The sequence below is a fragment of the Haliotis asinina genome, chromosome 11 (genome assembly GCF_037392515.1).
Source record: "Haliotis asinina isolate JCU_RB_2024 chromosome 11, JCU_Hal_asi_v2, whole genome shotgun sequence".
Classification (NCBI taxonomy): domain Eukaryota; kingdom Metazoa; phylum Mollusca; class Gastropoda; order Lepetellida; family Haliotidae; genus Haliotis; species Haliotis asinina.
Window position 1 is genome coordinate 18,253,429 of NC_090290.1, and position 21,291 is coordinate 18,274,719.

The 21,291-nt window shown below is 39.2% G+C and overlaps 2 protein-coding genes and 1 pseudogene across 2 annotated transcripts in view; 2 read left to right on the forward strand and 1 right to left on the reverse strand.

The window, feature by feature from the left end:
- LOC137255966 (uncharacterized) overlaps positions 1-3,552 on the forward strand; it is a 589,910-nt pseudogene extending 586,358 nt beyond the window's left edge.
- Positions 3,553-5,709: 2,157 nt separating this feature from the next.
- On the reverse strand, positions 5,710-12,941 carry LOC137255979 (insulin-induced gene 2 protein-like). The gene is made up of 6 exons (XM_067793614.1): positions 12,774-12,941; positions 11,905-12,095; positions 10,488-10,612; positions 9,654-9,820; positions 8,873-8,972; positions 5,710-8,096 (listed from the first exon to the last, which is right to left on the reverse strand). Exons 2-6 carry the CDS (start codon positions 12,083-12,085, stop codon positions 8,070-8,072), a joined length of 600 nt encoding a protein of 199 aa, XP_067649715.1. The 5' UTR covers positions 12,086-12,095; positions 12,774-12,941; the 3' UTR covers positions 5,710-8,069.
- A 151-nt stretch (positions 12,942-13,092) lies between these two features.
- The window catches only part of LOC137255976 (coiled-coil domain-containing protein 93-like), a 56,116-nt gene continuing 47,917 nt past the window's right edge, over positions 13,093-21,291 (forward strand). Inside the window, exons 1-5 of the mRNA XM_067793606.1 lie at positions 13,093-13,262; positions 13,702-13,815; positions 14,204-14,298; positions 17,235-17,346; positions 17,688-17,786. Coding sequence (XP_067649707.1) covers positions 13,158-13,262; positions 13,702-13,815; positions 14,204-14,298; positions 17,235-17,346; positions 17,688-17,786 — 525 coding nt within the window. The 5' untranslated portion in view covers positions 13,093-13,157. The remainder of the gene's footprint in view (positions 13,263-13,701; positions 13,816-14,203; positions 14,299-17,234; positions 17,347-17,687; positions 17,787-21,291) is intronic.

Genomic DNA, 21,291 nt, shown 5'->3' on the forward strand with positions numbered 1-21,291 from the left:
TTGATGATCATCTCCATCTGATATATGTCTCAGATAATTATGATGACATACTAACCACAAGGTTTGCACATTCTATTAAACAAGGAAAGTTTTCTCAATCAGTGACACATCCAGTTCTGAAACGAGACACTACAGCTTTCAAACTGCTGAACAAACTTCAGTCTGATAAAGCAAAGCACCACCATCAGCATAATCAAACTGATTCTAAAGATGAACTTTGGTTTCACAGAAGAGAAAAAGGAAAATGTTTTCTGTACTGGGCAGTTCTTGGACATAATGCACATCTAGTTACAGATATAGAACACACAACTGGAGAAGAGTTCTCTCAAGACGAGATCAGTCAAGCTATGGAAGGGTGTGCACAAAGCAACAATGTGACAGTTTTGAAATGGCTCTTTACTCGCTGTGAAAAACATGATCATCAACAGACACTGAACAGACTTCTGTTGCAGGCAGCTGAAAATGGCAGTTCTGGCATTCTAGTGTATCTGCTCCATGAAGGTGCTGATGTTGACACGAGAGACAATGACTTCCATCAAAACATCTTCCATCTGGTCTGTAAGACAGGAATGGAAAAATCCCTGAAAGTCCTGTTACATAGGAAACCTGGAGTTAGTGCTATAGACTCTGCTGATGTGAATGGCAGAACACCTGTCATGGTTGCAGCACAAGCAACATCACTAGGATGTTTTGAGTTACTACGGAAAATGTCAAACTTGAAAGTGAAAGATAAATTTTGCAATAGAATTATTCATATTGCCTGTCATGGTGGCAACAAGGATATTGTGAAATACCTCCTGTCTCCTTCTAACATCAACAGTAGAGGTGAGCATGGATGGACGGCTTTGATGAATGCAGCTGTCAGTGGACATCAAAGTGTGTTTGACCTCCTTGTGTCCAACCAAGCTGACATGACACTGCTGGATACATATGGTGATAGTTTACTTCACCTTGCCTGTCAGGGTGGTAACACTGCTATAGTACAACACCTCCTGTCTCCCTCTAACATCAACAGTAAAGGGAAACATGGATGGACAACTTTAATGAAAGCAGCTGTCCATGGACATCAAAGTGTGTTTGACCTCCTTGTGTCCAACCAAGCTGACCTGACAATGGTGGATACATATGGTGATAGTTTACTTCATCTAGCATGTCAGGGTGGTAACACTGCTATAGTACAACACCTCCTGTCTCCCTCTAACATCAACAGTAAAGGGAGACATGGATGGACAGCTTTAATGAAAGCAGCTGTCAATGGACATCAAAGTGTGTTTGACTTCCTTGTGTCCAACCAAGCTGACCTGACAATGGTGGATACATATGGTGATAGTTTACTTCATCTTGCCTGTCGTGGTGGTAACACTGCTATAGTACAACACCTCCTTTCTCCTTCCAACATCAACAGTAGAGGGAGACATGGATGGACGCCACTGATGAATGCAGCTGTCACTGGAAATCAAAGTGTGTTTGACCTTCTTGTGTCCAACCAAGCTGACCTGACAATGATGTCAACATCTGGTGATAGTTTACTTCATCTTGCCTGTCGTGGTGGGAAGACTGCTATAGTAAGACGCCTCCTGTCTCCTTCCAACATCAACATTAGAGGTCAGTATGACTGGACACCATCAATGCAAGCAGCTGTCAGTGGACATCAAAGTGTGTTTGACCTCCTTGTGTCCAACCAGGCCGACTTGACACTACTGGATATATTTGGTGATACTTATCTTCATCTTGCCTGTCAGGGTGGTAACACTTGTATAGTAAGACACGTCCTGTCTCCTTCTAACATCAACAGTCGAGGGAGACATGGATGGACACCACTCATGAAGGCAGCTGTGATTGGACATCTAAGTGTGTTTGACCTTCTTGTATCCAACCAAGCTGACGTGACGCTGGTGGATACATATGGTGATAGTTTACTTCATCTTGCCTGTCGTGGTGGTAACACTGCTATAGTACAACACCTGCTGTCTCCCTCTAACATCAACAGCAGAGGTCAGTATGGCTGGACACCATCAATGGAAGTAGCTGCCGGTGGACATCAAAGTGTGTTTGACCTCCTTGTGTCCAGCCAGGCTGACCTGACACTACTGGATATATTTGGTGATAGTTTACTTCATCTTGCCTGTCGTGGTGGTAACACTGGTATAGTACAACACCTGCTGTCTCCTTCTAACATCAACAGTCGAGGGAGACATGGATGGACACCACTCATGAAGGCAGTTGTCCATGGACATCAAAGTGTGTTTGACCTCCTTGTGTCCAACCAAGCTGACCTGACACTACTGGACACATCTGGTCACAGTTTATATCATCTTGCCTGTCAGGTTGGGAACACTGCTATAGTACAACACCTGCTGTCTCCCCCTAACATCAACAGTACAACTGAGCATGGATGGAAGATCTAAATCAATGCAGCTGTCCATGGACATCAAACTGTTTTTGACCTCCTTGTGTCCAACCAAGCTGACCTGACTCTGTTGGACACATCTGGTGACAGTTTACTTCATCATGCCTGTCAGGGTGGGAACACTGCCATAGTACAACACCTCCTATCTCCCTCCAACATCAACAGTAGAGGGAGGCATGGTTGGACGCCACTCATGAAGGCAGCTGTCAGTGGACATCAAAGTGTGTTTGATCTCCTTGTGTCCAACCAAGCTGACCTGACACTGGTGTCAACATCTGGTGATAGTTTACTTCATCTTGCCTGTCAGGGTGGTAACACTGCTATAGTACAACACCTCCTATCTCCCTCTAACATCAACAGTAGAGGGAGTCATGGATACAGGCTGGTATTGAAGGCTGCCTTGTATGGATATAGATGTTGCTGACCTCCACCAAGCTGACCTGACACTTCTGACAGTAATGAGGATATGAGGATATAGCTGTCATGGGCTGGGGGGCATCGTTCATTATCAGTTCACTAGCCTCACAGACTAAACTGTGAGGGATTTCAGTCTGGAAGTCTGACAATGATCATCTATTCAACAATTAATTTAAGGTAGAAAGATCATTTTATTTTCAAGTGGGGTTTTGCACTGGAATTTCTTGAAATAACAGATGATATGTAGAGACAAAATAATGTGCAACATATGACTGAAATGAAAATTTGTTTGCTGGGGGGAAATTTGCCTTTATGAATGTTTATTCTTCCTGATCCCACTCCTGCCAATAATATGACACAAGACCATTTTGTCAGAAACCTGTATGTGCTTGATGTCTGTTCTTGACATTACAAGAAACATGACCCATTTGCGTTCTTAGACATGCTGAATACCCACCGTGCTCATTGGAAGGATGTCATATTGGTGGATGAACATCGGATCTACTTCAGACATGAAACTCTATTTGTGTTTAATTCCATCAGTAATGATCACTGCTGATGCTATAGAAATTGCTATTTTCAAGATGTATTAACCTGTTATATACCACACATTTGCTAATGATGATGATGATGATGATGATGGTTTATTGATAAGATAGCTATTGCCAGCTGGTCACCTTATTTTTGCAAATGTGTATTACTGAATACAGTTGAATCATTTCAAATGGGATTTTTGTCTTGATTATGTATGTCACTGAAGATTTTTCTAAGCTCTAATGATGAGGATGATGATGAATTTGTCCCAAATTAGACCCCCAAAATAAGTATTCATGGAGAGTTCAATTATGGAGATAAAGTGTATGTATTGTCTACCAGTTACCTGAACTTGCATGTAACCTTGCTGTCAAATACACTGTCATTTAAGAAAGTGGTCAAATGTAGCACATTTGTGATTACACTTTCTCAGGCATGTAGATTCTAGTACTTTTGTTGAGTTGAATCCCACACTCTTAGTCAAGCAACTAATTACCAGCATTAAAAGTCAGCTGCCCATCCCTAGGGGATGGAACCACAGAGCTGGTCAGATGTAAAACTTGCCAGCTCTGACAAAAACTTACCTGCCCACAAAATATCTTCATATACATGTCTAAATTTTGTCCCAGCCATCCGGCAGGTGAATTGGATAATCTGGCAGTCCTTGTGGGAAATAACCCGTGCCAGACACATAGACATTTCTAACGCTGCTAACCCATCTGGGGCAGCCTCAGTGGCTGTGTGGGTTAGATGGCTGACAGTTTGTACTTGTTCAAAGAATAAGTCAGTTTTGTTTCAGAAGAAAGGTACATGATTTGAATACACAACAATATGTTTAATAGTAAATATACTAGAAATTGTTAAAATATCAGTAAGTCAGTCAATTACCCATGAAGATCAGAGTTAGAATTGGTCTTCAGCAACCCATCCTCGTCATAAAAGCTGACTAACGAGATCTGGGTGTCAGACTCACTTGGTTGACACGCCATCGTATCCCATTTGTCTAGAGTGATGCTCATGGTTTTGATCACTGGATTGTCTGGTCTAAACTCAATCAGTTAAAGACGCCACATAGCTGGAATATTGCTGATTGTTGAACAAACTGCATCATGTTCCCTACTACCCAGGCCTTTCTACTATGTTCTCAATATGTAGCAAGTCTACATTTTCTCAAGTTTAGGTTCTAAATCTCTCATCTCCTTTACTATTTAAGTGCAATTATTTGTTTCTTTCTAAACGTATACATTCGGAGAATAAGGTGAATTGTGAGTGTATCAGGCGATATCAGGCCTGGGCTTCATACAATGTACCTTTGTGGGGAATTGAATGCATGTGTTCAGTGCGACAAGCAGACTCTTATTATCAGGCTACACCTTACTCCCCCAGTCACAAGAGTTACCTACTGGCAATATCCTCATAACAATGTTCCACATTACATTTTTAATATCTCACACTTTAAGAATGTTTTGTAGGTCACTAGGTGTTTGTCATTCCCCAAGTACATATTTGATTAGCATGATTATGTTCTCCAATTATCCATGGAGTAGTGGAAACTGAGAAAGGATAGAGGTATCTTTTTAGGACGTTAATGCGTTGATATGTAATAAAACCTCCAGATAACCTGCACAGTTGCTTAAAATAACAAATCAATACATCTGAAAAGAAGCATACTTTGTACTTTGAAAAGAATTACAACACGTCTTGATCACAAGTATTGTTACAGATGGTTTGTTGGGTGATTGAATGCAGGAATCATGAATCAATAACTGCATTGTATAATTCACTGATGCTAATTGTTAGGCAAATTGTAATGTCCTTCGTTAACAGCCAGTAAATCGGAAGAGTGAGTGAGTGAGTGAGTTTGGTTTTACGCCACACTCGGCAATATTCCAGCTATGTGGCGGCGGTCTGTAAATAATCAAGTCTGGACCAAACAATCCAGTCAAAAACATCATGAGCATCGATCTGCGCAACTGGGATCCGATGACATGTGTCAAATCAAGTCAGCTAGCCTGACCACCCGATCCTGTTAGTCACCTCTCACAACAAGCATTGTCGCATTTATGGCAAGCATGGGATGCCGAGGGCCTATTCTACGGCCTATACCTTCACGGGTCCCCAAGACATGAGTTCAGTTCCCCGTGTAAGACACTAATTCTGGCGTCCTAAGGTGTTACTGCTGGAATATGGCTCACAGCAGCTAAAAAATATAAATACTAGTCCACAAAATCACAAACAAGGCAGACAGTTTTCTGAAACTACCTCCAATGCAAATTCTCTATGAATATGTAAAGATTTAATTCAAGCCTCCAAAAAGTAACTCAGTGAAATGACAAACCGCCTGTTGGAATTGTGGTCATATTTATTTGCCCTGGAATAACATAATTATTCATGGCAAGATTTAATTACAAATATTTACATATGTACATACAAGGTAGTTAATTACACACTGGTGCATCACACACCTGACATACACAACAAAACATTCTGTCTCTATCATACACATGAGCATCACCAACAATAATTTTTGTAAAATCAAAGGAAAACTGTGATACCATGTCACCCCCGATCCCCTCAAGACATTCCCGTTCCTGTTCACAGTCCAAAATATCCATTCAAGATCATTGGCATTCAAAAACACTTAATATATTGGACATTTCTTTGTGGACGATACACAGGATTCTATTGAGAAAACACCTACAACAGTGTCTCACTGGTGTACCAGTTTACAGCGAGATGAGTGTAGAATCGTTTCAGAATTAAGGGAATGTGGCCTAACATAGTTTATAAGGGAACAGTGGATGTTTTCAGATTAGCTTATGCTTTTACCTCTTATGCTTTAAAATAGACCAAACACCAGACAAAAGCAAATTTTAGTACCTTACCGAAAATCCAATAAAATTAATCAAATCTTTGCAACTGTGAGATTCTTATGCTCCTATATTTGACAATACTTCCCGAAAGGTTTCCCTATTTTGATATTCAAATATTTCATATTTATTAGGTTAAAGATACAAAATCTTACAATGATGAATAAATGGGTATAATGAGGCCTACTACCTATGCCCAATGCAAAAACTATGATTACTCATAGATGATACAAACATGTGACACTTTTTATCAACATTGTTCAAAAAGTTATATCAACATTCACACCAAAACCTAATATACTATGGAATGAGTATCAAACAATGAAAGGGTGATGTAGGTTAATTCAAACCTGTAGGTTCCATCAAATTTTGATAACACATGTAGACAGGTTATTATTTACAAGATAACTCCAATCAACTCATATTGCACATAATGTTGCCCTATTGCATGCTTTTTAGACCTGACAACTCTAGTGGTAGAGTTACATCCCTTTAAATACAATTTGAGGCATGGTCGTGTCCTTTTGAGTGCAATCTCAATTAGTCAGTCCTTCAGTTTTCAAAATCAACATAAACAACATAAATCTTGTTCAATTCTTGTTTCCAACAACATCAGAAAGTGAACCAAAGCAAGATAGTTGACAAAATACTGCAGATTAATGGCAGCATGGAAGAAACTTTCTTCTTTTCCTTTCCTTGGATATCAGAAATTCCTGAGCCATGTCAGCAAACTTTTACATGTTTTAAGACCGAATAAATTACACAATTGCTTGCATACATATCTGTAATTCAATTACATATACTATATAGTAGTTGAAATATATGTCACTTTTTACATTTGCCATATGCAGTCACCATGGAATGGCCTTTGAGTGCGCTCAACTAAGCTGAACTCAGCTAATGAAAACAGCGCTTCAAATATAATGGATTTCATGACAATGGGTTTCCTTTGAGAAAAAGAACAGATGTAACCAGTTGTTGTAGCTACCATATTTGATTCCCAAAATCTTTTTTCAATTGACATTGTGGAAAGCATATCTGAAGCTCTCTCATATACTGTCACATCAACATTCAAACCAAAAATATCTATACAAAGATTTTTGGAAGTCGATGTTATGACTGGAATATAACTAAATGTAACTGAACTAAAAGCAATAATTTACATACCAATTACTAAGTCCATATACTTGTTGTTTGTCTTAAATGTTTCTGCAAATTTCTAATTTCTAGAGAAATGCAATCATAGTTCGGAATATGCCAATTTAAAGTAATGTTAAAATCCCATGCACTTTGTATTCTGGGATTCTTAAATTCAAATATCCAAGAAGACCTCAAGGGGTCCATTCATTTAGGAAAAAAACAGTGAACAGATGAACATGACAGATGAATATGACAAATTTATCATCACATGTTCAAAGCTAATTTGATGATCGTATACATGCTCTCTAGTTCAGTGCTCTGTCAACTTCACAGAAAATGAAGAAAGAGTCTTAGAATGTATGATCTTGTATCTTCCACTTGCAACATCACACAGAAAATTGGATGAAGCCGAATCTTTTAACTGTACTGAAGTATTGTGGTGTACTCTGCATCGCAATGAGTGACGTATCATCGATGTATCACATTGGGACAGCCTCAACCCTTTGATCCGCACAACCGACACAGCTGTCTTGTGAATTATGTCACCTGTACGTTTCTATGGTAACACCTGCCAGTCATAGGTGACAGCTTGAGATGGTGTTCATATGACACAAACAGTGCATGATAGTCCAACAGCAGAGATAAGTCACTGAATTGGTCATCACGAGAATTTAATCCTCACGAGATTCTCAACAAGTTCACTCTTCCTTTTGTTTGCTGTCATCCTGAAAGGAATGAATGAATTCTTTATGTTCTAAGCATTAGAAACAGACACAAATAGGAACTCATTCTATGTTACCTCTCTCCAAGTGTGTAATTTCATCCTTAAGTCACGTGATATTGTGCGAGTTTAACACTGCTTTCAGCAATATTCAAGTAATATCACGACAGGGAACACCAGAAATAGGCTTCACACATGGTACCTGTACTGTTCTACTATACTGCCCCTATATCTTTAGTGGTCGTGAGTTTTAAGTGTATGCCTGTCACAATGAGGACCGGGGTTCGATTCCCCACATGGGCAAAACATGTGAAACCCATTTCCTTGAGTTTCCAGCTGTGACACTGTTAAAAGCGGAGTAAGACAAAACTTGTTCACTTCCTCTTTCTTCAACAATATTTTGACAGTAAATTTAGGAAGATACTGATAAATCGAAATACAATTGCAATGAACGTCTGCTGGTCAAAAGCAAGAGCAATACAACATACAATCAGTTATAAATGGAAATTCATTATCTTTTATATTTCATCTGATTTACTCTCAGCATCAAAGAATCAAAATTATAATGGATTAATGAAACACTGTGATTAAGTAAGCACAACTAAAAACAGGTAAACCAGTGAAGGTAGCACAAAAACATGCAAGCAGACATACATGAAGATTTAGCCATGAGTTTTGCTCAAGGCAAACTCCTGTCTTTTAAAGTTTTCAAATTTTATGGCACACTTTGAATGTATGAACACATACATCCAAAGTTCCAAAATTCCAATGACTACTTACTATTGCAAGTTGTCGTCCAATATTGCCCATCGTTACACCACCCGAGAAAAACACACACGGCAGCCATGACCTCACAAACAGGAAATCTGGCTCTGTGTACCTGGGAAAAACATAATTCAAATTTTAAAATATTTCACACGTATGTATCATCAGTGAACAACAGACAAGAGAAAGAATATTTATTTGTATTTTGTTGTCATGTTTTCACATTCAGTTTACACAGTTCACTTGATGCAAGAGGTGGTGGGGTAGCCTAATGGTTAGTGTTTGCTCGTCAGGCTGAAGACCTGGGATTCATTCCCCACATGGGTACAATGTGTGAGGCACATTTCTGGTGCCCCATCCGTGATATTACGATGTAAAAGCATACTCAATCACCTCAAAATAACCTCAGCACCAAAATAAACTTGGAATGTGAGTCAAAGGGCTCTTAATGAGCCTAAATTCTGTTCATATGGATTGAACTTTCGGAAATTTTAACAAATGAAACTTTTTTCAGATCTAATCTAGTCAAATCATTTTGTATGGTGTTGAAAGGTTCCAAATTTACTGTTCACTGGTGCCTTCAAATATTCACAGTATGTACACACTATATACACAGTGCCTCTTGGTTTAACAGTCATAGGCAAGAGATGGGTTTTTAAACTTGACTAAAATGTTGACAACAGCCACTTCACCATAAGCTTATTTGAATGGACCAAATCTTGTTAGCAGCCACACATGGAAAAACCATAAATTTTACGAGAATAATGAATGTAAATTATTTTGTCCTTTAACTCACCTATAAACTCCATTATAGACTAGAAGCTGAGCTACAAATGTTGCAAGTACGGCAATGGCCACCCCAAGCCCAAATCCACTCCTGGACCGGTCAAACAACCACCAGAGACCAATAGACATAGCAGCAAGTGAGAGAGAAAGCTGCAGGTTATTGGCAAAGTCAATTTTCTGTATCAAGTTAAGGAAGAACAAGCCGTGTGAAATACAAAAATAGGAAACACAGGTGTCTCAGCCATAAGTTCAATGACAATTCGCTTCCAATTGTTTGATACTATATCATTAGCTTAGTCTCATAAAATGATATTACACATTGAAAGGTCATTTAATACTCTGTTTCTGGTATTTCTGTGTGATGCCATAATATTGCTAGAATACTGCTAGCGCTAACAGTGGTTTAATTGCTTTATGGCTGCGATGTTGTCGATGCCATGTGGATTTTTTTTTACTCACGTTAACAGTGGTATATAAACTAAACTCACTCAGTCACTTTTTGGCACTGACAAAGTTCTTCACTTCAAAAACATTGGCACTTAATAACAGTATGTACGACACAGAAATAATGCTTGGTAACCTCAAATTGATTAGTTAATGTAAACAATCTTGCTTTCGGAAGAAGACAGTGAGTGTACTTTCTCTTAAAAAGAATTGCAGTGTCTTAACATGACAAGTCCACTTCAAGTAATATTTGACTTAGGGCACATTCCATCATCTAAAACTGTAAAATTAATTGTCAATTTCTTAACCACATTAAAAAAACATTTTCACAATCCTCACCACATTAATCATTACATTAGGCATGTGAAAACAGGAGCAATGTGTTCTCGTCAAAGGATACTGCACTTGCATGGTTGATTCCAACGAAGACTGCTACACATCGCATCACACTTGACCACTCTCGCTTGAAACAAGGAGTCTCCCCAAGCTTGTGGTCAAGACAAGGATACAGCAAGCCTATCACAGCTGAAAAAATAAAACAAACCCAAAAGTGAAAAATCAGTTAATCCCATTTCTTGAAAAGCATCCACTTAAATCACAAATCTGTATCCTAACTTAACATTTCAGGTAATTCGAAACTCAATTCTATGCTGTTGCCGATATAAGTAGTCATTTGTAACGAATTCTGCTTAAGTCACATTCAACATTATTTTGTCAAGACAAGGATACAGCAAGCCTATCACAGCTGAAAAAATAAAACAAACCCAAAAGTGAAAAATCAGTTAATCCCATTTCTTGAAAAGCATCCACTTAAATCACAAATCTGTATCCTAATTTAACATTTCAGGTAATTCGAAACTCAATTCTATGCTGTTGCCGATATAAGTAGGCATTTGTAACGAATTCTGCTTAAGTCACATTCAACATTATTTTGAAAACTTAAATGTTCTCAGCATAAAACGAAGATGATTTAGTAATTGCTTTCTGATTTGAACTGAGCTGTTTCATGGTTTATGTAAAAGTTTCATTTCAGACATGTCATACTTCGTCATATGAAGATAAGGCCCAAAGATGATCCTGATGATTTAAGCCAAAACCTTTCTTGCTGAAATATGTACATGCATTTGGGATTTTTTGTTACACAATATCTCTTGTAAGATGGAAGAATTCTTCAACCATCTTTTGAATTTGAATAGTGAACAGAATACCCCATGAGATATCATCTAGGAGCCTACTTTAGGAATACAGCACTACAAACTTTATAACCATGTCATAGTGCTCTTTTGCTTAATTGTTGGTGATTATGGTTAGGTTAGGGTTAGTGGGGTGGCCACATAAACAAGATTTCTTTATGACTGATGGATGCTTTTTACTGCTCTCACATTTTCAGTTTCATTTTGTCTTATACCCAAACCATAGATTTCACAACACAAAAGCTCTGCCATAATAATTCATGGTTACTAAGCCTTATTCATTCTATTTTAACACTGTTTCATCGTGTTTATGTGTTGATGTTATAGGACCCTAATATGTGTCCTCACCTGCCTAAAAATTCCTACCAAATCGTAACGGTTCTGGTAAGAATTATTCTGGCCTTCAGTCAACAATGTTGTCATAAGAGGCAACTAACAGGATTGAACGGTAAGACTCGCTGACTTGGTTGACACTGGCCATTAGTTCCCAATTTGTACAGATTGATGCTCATGCTGCTGATCACTGGATTGTCTGGTCCAGACTCGATCACTTGCAGGCCGCCACCATATAGCTGGAATATTGCTGAGAGTGGCATAAAATAAACTCCCTCACTAAGATCTTACCTGCTGCTGTCCCACAGGAAGGAGGCACCCACCATGCCGAAGAGAAAAGACTGGCTAAAACCTCAGGGGGGAAAACTGTAACTTGACGTTGAACTTGCAACAAATTTAGAACCAGCGCAAAGAATACTCCAATACTAAATAACACAGTCCCGCGGATCATCAATTGCTGCAGTGTAGCCATATTGGAATGCCTGAAGAAAAAGACAATATATAAGTTCATACAAAATCATGAGTTGCGTGGTGATAAATACTTAATTCAAAAGTATACAGTAGGATCAAAAGGGCTACGTTTCTATTTCACTCCATATTCGGCTTGCAGAGTCAGTCATCATGGTCGTGACGACAGTGGTTTGTAAAGTTGTATTACAACCTGTCACGACGCTTGAGCAGTTGATTTAATCAGTTAAATTTGTATTAGTCTAGGCCTAAATTATCATTACAGTTACATTACAAAGTGTTTCTTACACTAGAAACGAACATTTATTTACGCATCAGGAACGATCTTGGGCAAATTGTATATATTTAGGCTATTACGTTTTCTTACGTCACAGCTAAGATCTGTCAAAATACACGATGTTATAAACACTTACTCTGCATGTGTAAACTGAAAATTATTATGCATTCATAGCAATATTAAGTCCAAATACTGATTTAAAATTGGCAGAAATCAGAATACTGTGAACTCTGCCGAAAACGACTAGATATATCCCAGGGTCTAAAGTCCACCAGTCTATAAGACATGCCAAATGCATGCAGCGATTTCGTGATCAGCTGACGAACATCAACACTAACGAAAGTGTATTTGTATCAAGAAAATACAGCAGTTCATATATAAATCTGTTATCCCTTACACAGTACACTAAACTCACCTGTGCGTATGTGAAGCGTTCCAACTGCCAGACTTCGATATTATGTCAAGTAATTGTTGTCCAAACAGTAAAATACTATACTACCGGCACAATCGCACGGTGTTGAATCGTAAGGCGAGCATCACACCATCGCACTCGCCTGACAAGTGTTAACCAATCATATTCAACTACGTCACCGCGTGTTCATTCCTTTGAACGGGGTCACGCGGTCGGTAACATTCTCGGTCAGTCAATCAGCCAATCAAACTTCGGAAGATCGAAAAATGCGCGCTTTCATGGGGGTCGCAGACGTTTCTAATTACTTCCGGGTCATATATTTGTTTACATCGAAAACTGCCGATTATGTCCGAAGACGATTGGTCACATGATTAGCGATTCTTCAAAATGGCTGCGCCCAGTCCTGGTGGTAGTATCTTTGCAGGAAGGCCTAGAACAGGCTCAACAAAATTCCCTCCCACTCAGTTAGATGCAGACGGTCGGGAAGTTGAGGTATTTCTAAACCCAACAATTAGTATGTCATGATCGTACATTTCAACAACAATACATTCAGAATAAATATTGATCATATGTCGCCTAGAAAAGGGGCGTGACTTTAAAGCAGTCACCAACCTACAGATATGATATCATTATGTACTTTAGTGCATTGAATGCACTCGAATACACTGTCTCCTGTGTACCCCTTTTTCTTTACTAGCGTATTAGAAATAAATGTCAGATTGTAATAAAGCCACCGAGTTAATTCTCTCTCTCTCTCTCTCTCTCTCTCTCTCTCTCTCTCTCTCTCTCTCTCTCTCTCTCTCTCTCTCTCTCTCTCTCTCTCTCTCTCTCTCTCTCTCTCTCTCTCTCTCTCTCTCTCTCTCTCTCTCTCTCTCTCTCTCTCTCTCTGACATTACATTTTCTAAATGGTCAAATCTTCACCTCCCTGCAGGTTGAGACAAGGGAAGACGAGGAGCAGAATGTCAAACTACAACAGACGATTGAGTTGCTCCTTGCTGCAGGGTATTTCAGAGCCAGGATCAAGGGACTTTCTCCCTTTGACAAGGTGTGGAGGACATATGTATTTTATGCATCTTTTTTTTATCTGTCTCAATAACAGTGCATCATCACATCTCAACAGCATTGGATGTTGCACATTCACTTAAGTTGAAGTTATGCATTAAGAAAACATAAATACCCTCACTGGCACTGGTGTTGTTATTATGAAGTAGAATTTGACACTTTATGAAAGGAACGTTTGTTCTTCACAAGGGTCTGTTGGGGCAATTTTAGGGGTAGTGGCTAACAACAAAAATTTACAGACATTCAGCAGCACCTTGTCATCAATATCTAAATATATTTTATTGATTCTAATTTCTGTTTCCAAGCTATATTCGGTAAATACTATAAAAATGTAATGTCATGATGTCATGTGTCATTCTTGGTGGTGACAGGTGGTCGGTGGCATGACATGGTGTATAACAACTTGCAACTTTGATGTTGATGTGGACCTGCTATTTCAAGAAAACTCGACGATTGGTCAGAAAATGTAAGTCACACCTCCCATATTTTCTATTAATATTCCAAGGAGGTAGAGCAGCTAGTCTTCAAGTTATTTGCTCGTCACACTGAAGACCTAGATTCAGTTCTCAATATGAGTACAATAAGTTCTTCTCATGCTGGAATATTACTGAAAGTGACATAAAACCATACTCACTCACTGTATAAATGTTCAGTTGATGCAGGATATGACAGACTAAGTCTTAGTCTCTGAATATATATCACTTTGATAGTAACAAACAAACCCATTTTAATTGAAAAGGAGCCCCAGGGAGACCAGACATTCAGACCTGAGGAAATCTAGACTTGATTTAAAGGTCACATGCAACGTAAAACACACTTTGCAGATTCTGATACCTTTCGGTATGCACTTACCGAAACAAATCATCAAAAGTGCCAATTCAACCTATAAAGTTGAAAATAAACGCGACGTAAAAACGCCCACAAAATTGCAGTTCAAACGATTCACTAAATTTCCCCCAGCACGGGGGGGAAAAGTGGTTTCAAAAGCTATGCTGCGTTCATAACGTATGCGTAGTGAATATGGATTATGAGGTCTTGAGCAGTAGTCTAATTTTGTTTGTATACACAAACAAGTAAAAAATGTACTCGTTACAGCAAAAAATCCATGTTGATTGTGATAAGCAGACTCTGTCACAGAGGAAACTCAATATCTGGTTTATTGACACTTAAATGTCAGCCTGTCTGTCTGTTAGTGGTAGTTTCAGGGAAGGTAACTCCCCAAAATCTCAGGCAGACCACAGGGCTTGTTAGATGTAAAGCTTTCCAGCCCTGACCAAAAGTTACCTGCCACTAAATATGTTCATATACATGTCTTAATTTTTACCCCGACCACCAAGCAGGTGAATTTGAGAATCTGGCAGTCCGTGTTGAAAATAAGCCATGCCCGGGTGATCAGACAGGAAGATATTTTGAATGTTGATGATACCTATGAAGATTCATCCATCTTGAGTGGGGCGGTAGGGTAGCCTAGTGGTTAAAGCGTTCGCTCGTCATGCCGAAGACCCGGGTTCGATTCCCCACATGGGTACAATGTGTGAAGCTCATTTTCTGGTGTCCCCCGCCATGATATTGCTGGAATATTGTTAAAAGAGGCGTAAAACTAAACTCACTCACTCACTCACTCCATCTTGAGCAACTCCCATCCTCGATATCTCCAGGGTATGCGTTCTGATAAATCTCCACTATACCCTGGACGCATCTACGGGTTGGCCTGATAATTTTATTACTTCTGGAAGAGGCTTTTGATAGCATGAGGCAGTGAGGCTCAGGACAGAGAGGCTGGCTGACACATGTCATCCTAGTTACATGAAAGAAGGAAAACCTAATTTTAAAATGGTTTTGCAAATGATAGCAATCAAAACTTATTAAGAAGTCAGTAAATTTACCCTTTTTAAGGCATTTGTCTGCTTGAATTTTAGAATGTTGGGGGATTTTCTCAGAGGTCAGAGTGAGTCATTATCAGGAAAGTCTGTTTATCAAAGACAGTGAAACCTGTCTAAACCAGGACCCACTGGACTGAAATAAAAAGCCTGTTTACACGCTGACAGATTAGAGAGCGATGATCATTTTCCAACATAGCTGCCATTTACAGTCATTAATCATCTTTGTCGTCAGAGGGTGCTTGGTCCCTCACTTGAAAACAGTTAATGCATAACCGTGGTCATCCCACAAGCATTTGATTCACAGCGCATTCACTATTCACCTGATTATCTAACCTGACAAGTGGATTAATGAGTGTATTGGATTATGGCTTCCTCTTTTGTCTGCTCATGTCCATGTCGGTTAAGAGAGTGTTAATTACAGTCAAAATTACTTGTTGGGACCGGAAAGTCGTGCTGGAATACGGAATAGACAGACGCCGGATTAGACAATGTTTTTATGATTATAATACCATTGTGAAATGGGGACCAAAAATTTATGTCAGATTTGACATTGTGCCAGATTAGACAGGTGCAGGTGCTGGCAGGTGTCACTGTATCATTTTGTTTGTATTCCAAGGGATTTTCCTCCGACTTATCAGCCGAAGGAGTCTTGTTTTTTATGTTATCAGTCCATTTGTTTTGAAATTTCAAAACAATGTTGCCAGTACACATCCCATGTAAGAACAGACTTCATTATATTTGTTAATGTGTAGTGTTATGAATGTAAAACCGGTATGTACATATCACGTATAAGCTCATGGAAACGAATAAGACATCGTGAAAGTACAAGTGTTCTGCTATTCTTTATCACGTTTCTTCACAAGGTATGTATTGCATTTTGGGTGAAATTCTCGAAATAGATAAAGGAACACTTGTACTTTCTTATGTTCCCATATTCGTTTCCATGAGTATATTATTTACATCATATGTGTTCTTCATCCTCGATATCTCAGGGTATACATTCCGATGAGTCTCCACCATACCCTGGATGCATCTACGAGTCGGCCTGATAATTTTATTACCTCCCTTTCCTGGCTCCACATTCTGACAGTAGCCAATCAGCTAAACCCCCATTGCACCAAGCTTGCCAGTATCAAAGAGATAGCGATTGCACCTGTGAAGGTTTGCTCGCAGTGCAACTCAGATTTTGGGGAAATCATACAGAAAAATTTCTTCCGCTGCTTAAAAAATATATGTGCAAGAACCTCAGGATGGTTTGTTTTGCCAAGTTTACTCATTTAGATAATTCAAAAAGCGAAAGTGAGTTGTGATTGGTTCACTCATCTTCACAGTATAGACACCAGATTTGATAGGAAGCCAACTAAGGGAGGTAATAAATATATCGGTCTGAGCCATAGATGCATCCAGGGTATAGTGGTGATTTATAGGAACGTATACCCTGGAGATATCACGGATGTGTTCTTAAACAGTAAAGCAATTTCAAAGCAGTTTTTAAGCATCATGATGGTTCTCTTAACAGAGCTCTGACAGAGAAGATTGTGGCGGTATTACCAAAGATGAAATGTCCACATCGTATCGAACCTCATCAGATTCAAGGCCTGGACTTTATTCACATATACCCAGTTGTACAGGTGTGTTATTCTGCTGAAGTTTGGGACAAGCAGTGAAAATCTCCGCTTCTTTACTCTGTTGATTAAAAATTCTATTCCCTAATGTGTGGTACAGTGTGTGGAGCCCATCTCGTTGTCACCCGCCATTGTATTGGTGGATATGCCTGGTTGTACAGGTGTGTTATTCTGCTGAAGTTTGGGACAAGCAGTGAAAATCTCCGCTTCTTTACTCTGTTGATTAAAAATTCTATTCCCTAATGTGTGGTACAGTATGTGGAGCCCATCTCATTGTCACCTGCCATTATATTGATGGATCATTTCCGAAAGTGGCGAATAACCAAACTCACTCACTCATGTTTCAGTGGCTGGTCAAACGTGCAATCGAGACCCGAGAGGAAATGGGTGACCAGATTCGTATGTTTTCTGTGTCTCAGTTCAACAAGAACTATGCTACTCCTGAGGTAAACAAACATTCCTCTAGCCCTGATTTCTTGAAACAAACTCAAGTTTGAGTTTTGAGAAAAAGCAATAAAGAGCATTTCCTAGAATAAACTGAAATGGATATTTAACTCAAACTTACTTGACAATTTGAGTTAGGTAGATATGTTACAGGAGCTGTTTCGTCTTTTGGTGTTGAAAATGTGGCTCAAATTGTCAAATTCAAAAACTTGAGCCAGTTTCAAGAAATCAGGGCCAGGTCACAGACTTATCTTAAGGTAACTACATGTGGCTTCAATGAAAGAATTTTCATTTTTCAAAGCTTGAAATTGAAACGATTGCGCTGAAGGGTGCATAGAAGACTATGAAAATTTGATCTTATATCTCTTTACCCTTAGGTACAGATATAGGTGATAGATACTAGTGAAAGTTTATCAAGAAAAATTTGGCTATTTTTTTCTTTTCTTGAGCTGCATTCCATTGCTTGTTCTCCTATTCTAGAACAGTGAATAGTAAAACTTGCCATATCTCTCATTATGAACATCTTCTTATGATTTGTTCTTGTGACTATGACAATACTTTACTACCAGAAGGTGAATTCTTTTCAGTTTTGAAAGTGGCATATGGTCACATGTTAGAAATAAAATAGAAGTATATAAAACACAAAACAGCACAAAAGTCACACAAAGTTAAAAGCCATTTAAAAGGCAAATCTTTCAAACGTCTGTCAGCACTGTGCAGCACCACCTAGTTGTGGAAATAACATGGCACAAAGTTTTCAACCTCTTTCAACACTTCACCCGCACTCCCCCAGTTCCATCTATTGTAGACAGTCACGGGTAGCTCATGCTCCAGTCGATCCTGTGACATCCAGCTCTCTTCATGTCCTCAGTGTCAGGTTATAACTTCTAGTTCTAGGAATGATACAATAATCAATGGAGTTTAAATTGAAGTTCATTGAGATTTAGGAGCAAAACCTTCACGAGCTTACGAGCTTCACAAGCAAAAGCCTAAACACTTCTACCTTTTTCCAGTAAAGATCAAGGTTAGCATTGGTTTTCAGAGGCATTGTCACATAATGGACAGTGACACAAGAATCTTTATTGAAATGTCATGTCACCTGAATAAGAAGTTGTTCATCCATATATGAAAGCTGCTAGTTTGAGCAGATGTGTGAAAATGTGTGTAGAAGTGCTTAGGGTGCATATGGTATCTGATGAAAATGTAGCATCACCAGAAAAAAGATGTTCATCCATAAAGTTTGTCCATATGTTACTGTCGAACATCTCAGAATTGCCACTTAATGGAGTGAACACACCTTGTCTACTAGTGTGTCCTGTGTTTCACAGTTTTCCTGTATTCTGGTGAGACCCGTGAAGGTCCCGGGGTAGAATAGGCCTTCAGCAACCCATGCTTGCCATAAAAGGCGACTCAGCTTGTCGCAAGAGGCGACTAATGGGATCGGGTGGTCAGGCTCGCTGACTTGGTTGACACATGTCATCGGTTCCCAATTGCGCAGATCGATGCTCATGTTGTTGATCACTGGATTGTCTGGTCCAGACTCGATTATTTACAGACCGCCGCCATATAGCTGTAATATTGCTGAGTGCGGCTTAAAACTAAACTCACTCACTCACTGTATTCTGGTGAATTGGACAATGGGGTATCCAAATGGTTAGAACAGCAGCTTATGTACTCATTTTTGCAAAATGGCAGTATGTGGTCTGAAATGCATAGTCCAGGTTGCCTTATATCATTGATGTTCAGACAAGAAGACAAACATGATTACAGAAATCATGGTCTTTATTTGAAGTACAATCTACTTAAACCTCAGAGTACACAGGTACACTTTTCCTGGGCAGAGTAGACTATGTTGTGCCTCAGTACAACCAGCATGTTTTCAGAAATCATGTGTTGAGCAATGTGTGGCACATTGTCAGATTACATTTTGTGGCCTGATTGAATATTTCAATCACACAGTGTCTGTTTAACCATTGGTAAAATGCTCACTCACTCACTGAATGGTGAATGCTGGTGGATTAAGTTTAACCTTGACCTGTCTTCTAGAACATATTCTGAACAGGTGACCTGAACACTATCTCAGAAAACTTTGGTATGTCATTCAAAAAAATCTGAATGCATCTTATCTTTGAACATGACTATGGAATGTCATGTTGTCATGGTTACATAGATAGTGGGTTGTATTTAGGGAAGGTAGGGTAACTCCTTAAGCCTCTGATAACAAAACAGACCCTTCTCCTGATGTTTACATACAAGTACTTGGAGCATTTTCTGACAGTGAGTGACAGAGCTTACCTTTACGCCCCTTGTAGCCATATTCCGTGGATGTCTCTGCAGCAACACCACAAATGGGTTTCACACATGCCCTTACGGGAATCGAACCCAGGTCTTTGTTTTGATGAGCGAATGCTTTAACCACTCTGCTACCCCACACGCTGACAGAGTATTATAGAATGCCACATGCAGGAAGTGGGTGAATGAATGCGAGATATTGATGTGATTGTGTGCCTCTGTCACATTCATGTATGCATGTGTGTGTACATGCATGTGTAGGTAGGTGCATGCCTGCATGTGTGTACTTTGTCATGTGTGTGTATATCATGTTTGTAAGTGATGGGTTCATGTCTGTCTGTCTGCCCATCTGACTGTCTGTACATCAGTCTATCTGACTGTTTCTTTCTGTGCGCATGTATATCAAATAAAAATATTTTAGTTTTTTCTATTTTGATCTAAGATAATAGGTGAGCAAGAATCAATAAGTGTTCTTCTAGAGTATAAAACTGATGTATAACTTATTTCTGAGACCTGACTACAATGTTACCTGACTTCAATGTTACCTGACTATGATGTGACCTGACTGCCCTGTGACCAAACTACAGTATGACCTGACAACAATGTGACCTTAATGTCCTTTGACTTGATTACAATGTGACCAAAATGTCCTTTTACTTGACTACAATGTGATTAGAGTACAATATGACCTGACTACATTGTGACCTGACTACACTGTGACTTGACTACAGTGTGACCTAATTCCCCTGTAGCCAAACTACAATGTAACCAGACTGCAATATGACCTGACTGCACTGTGACCTGACTACAATGTGCCCTGACTACCCTCATGCATACAGTCAGTTTGACTGTGATATCGGTCAAACACATGACTGGATACATGTGTCACAGTGTCAAATTATCATGTATGAAGCGGTTAGTTCTGGTATATACCGGAAAGTGATATCAGTTAAACAGCAGATAGGCTATATGTCTGTGTAAACCCACAAATACACTCTCCATAGCCCTGTTTTAGTGACACACGGTTATAAGTCACAGATAATATTATAACATAACAATGATTTTGACAGATTGTTTCACAAGTCCACAGTATTTTCTTTATTTCTGGATATCCTGACATTGCAGAGTGAATGAGTGAATATTGAGGTAGACTAATTGAATCTGAGATCCATACCAGTGAGTGAGTGAGTGAGTTCAGTTTTATTCCACACTCAG

Excerpts from the sequence above, each read along its gene's own strand:
- LOC137255979 (XM_067793614.1), bottom strand. The coding sequence starts at position 12,085 with ATGGCTACACTGCAGCAATTGATGATCCGCGGGACTGTGTTATTTAGT. Across the intron at positions 9,821-10,487 it reads GAATCAACCATGCAAGTGCA|AAAATTGACTTTGCCAATAA; the intron begins GTATCCTTTGAC and ends AACTTGATACAG. Across the intron at positions 8,973-9,653 it reads GTCTATAATGGAGTTTATAG|GTACACAGAGCCAGATTTCC; the intron begins GTGAGTTAAAGG and ends TGTTTTTCCCAG.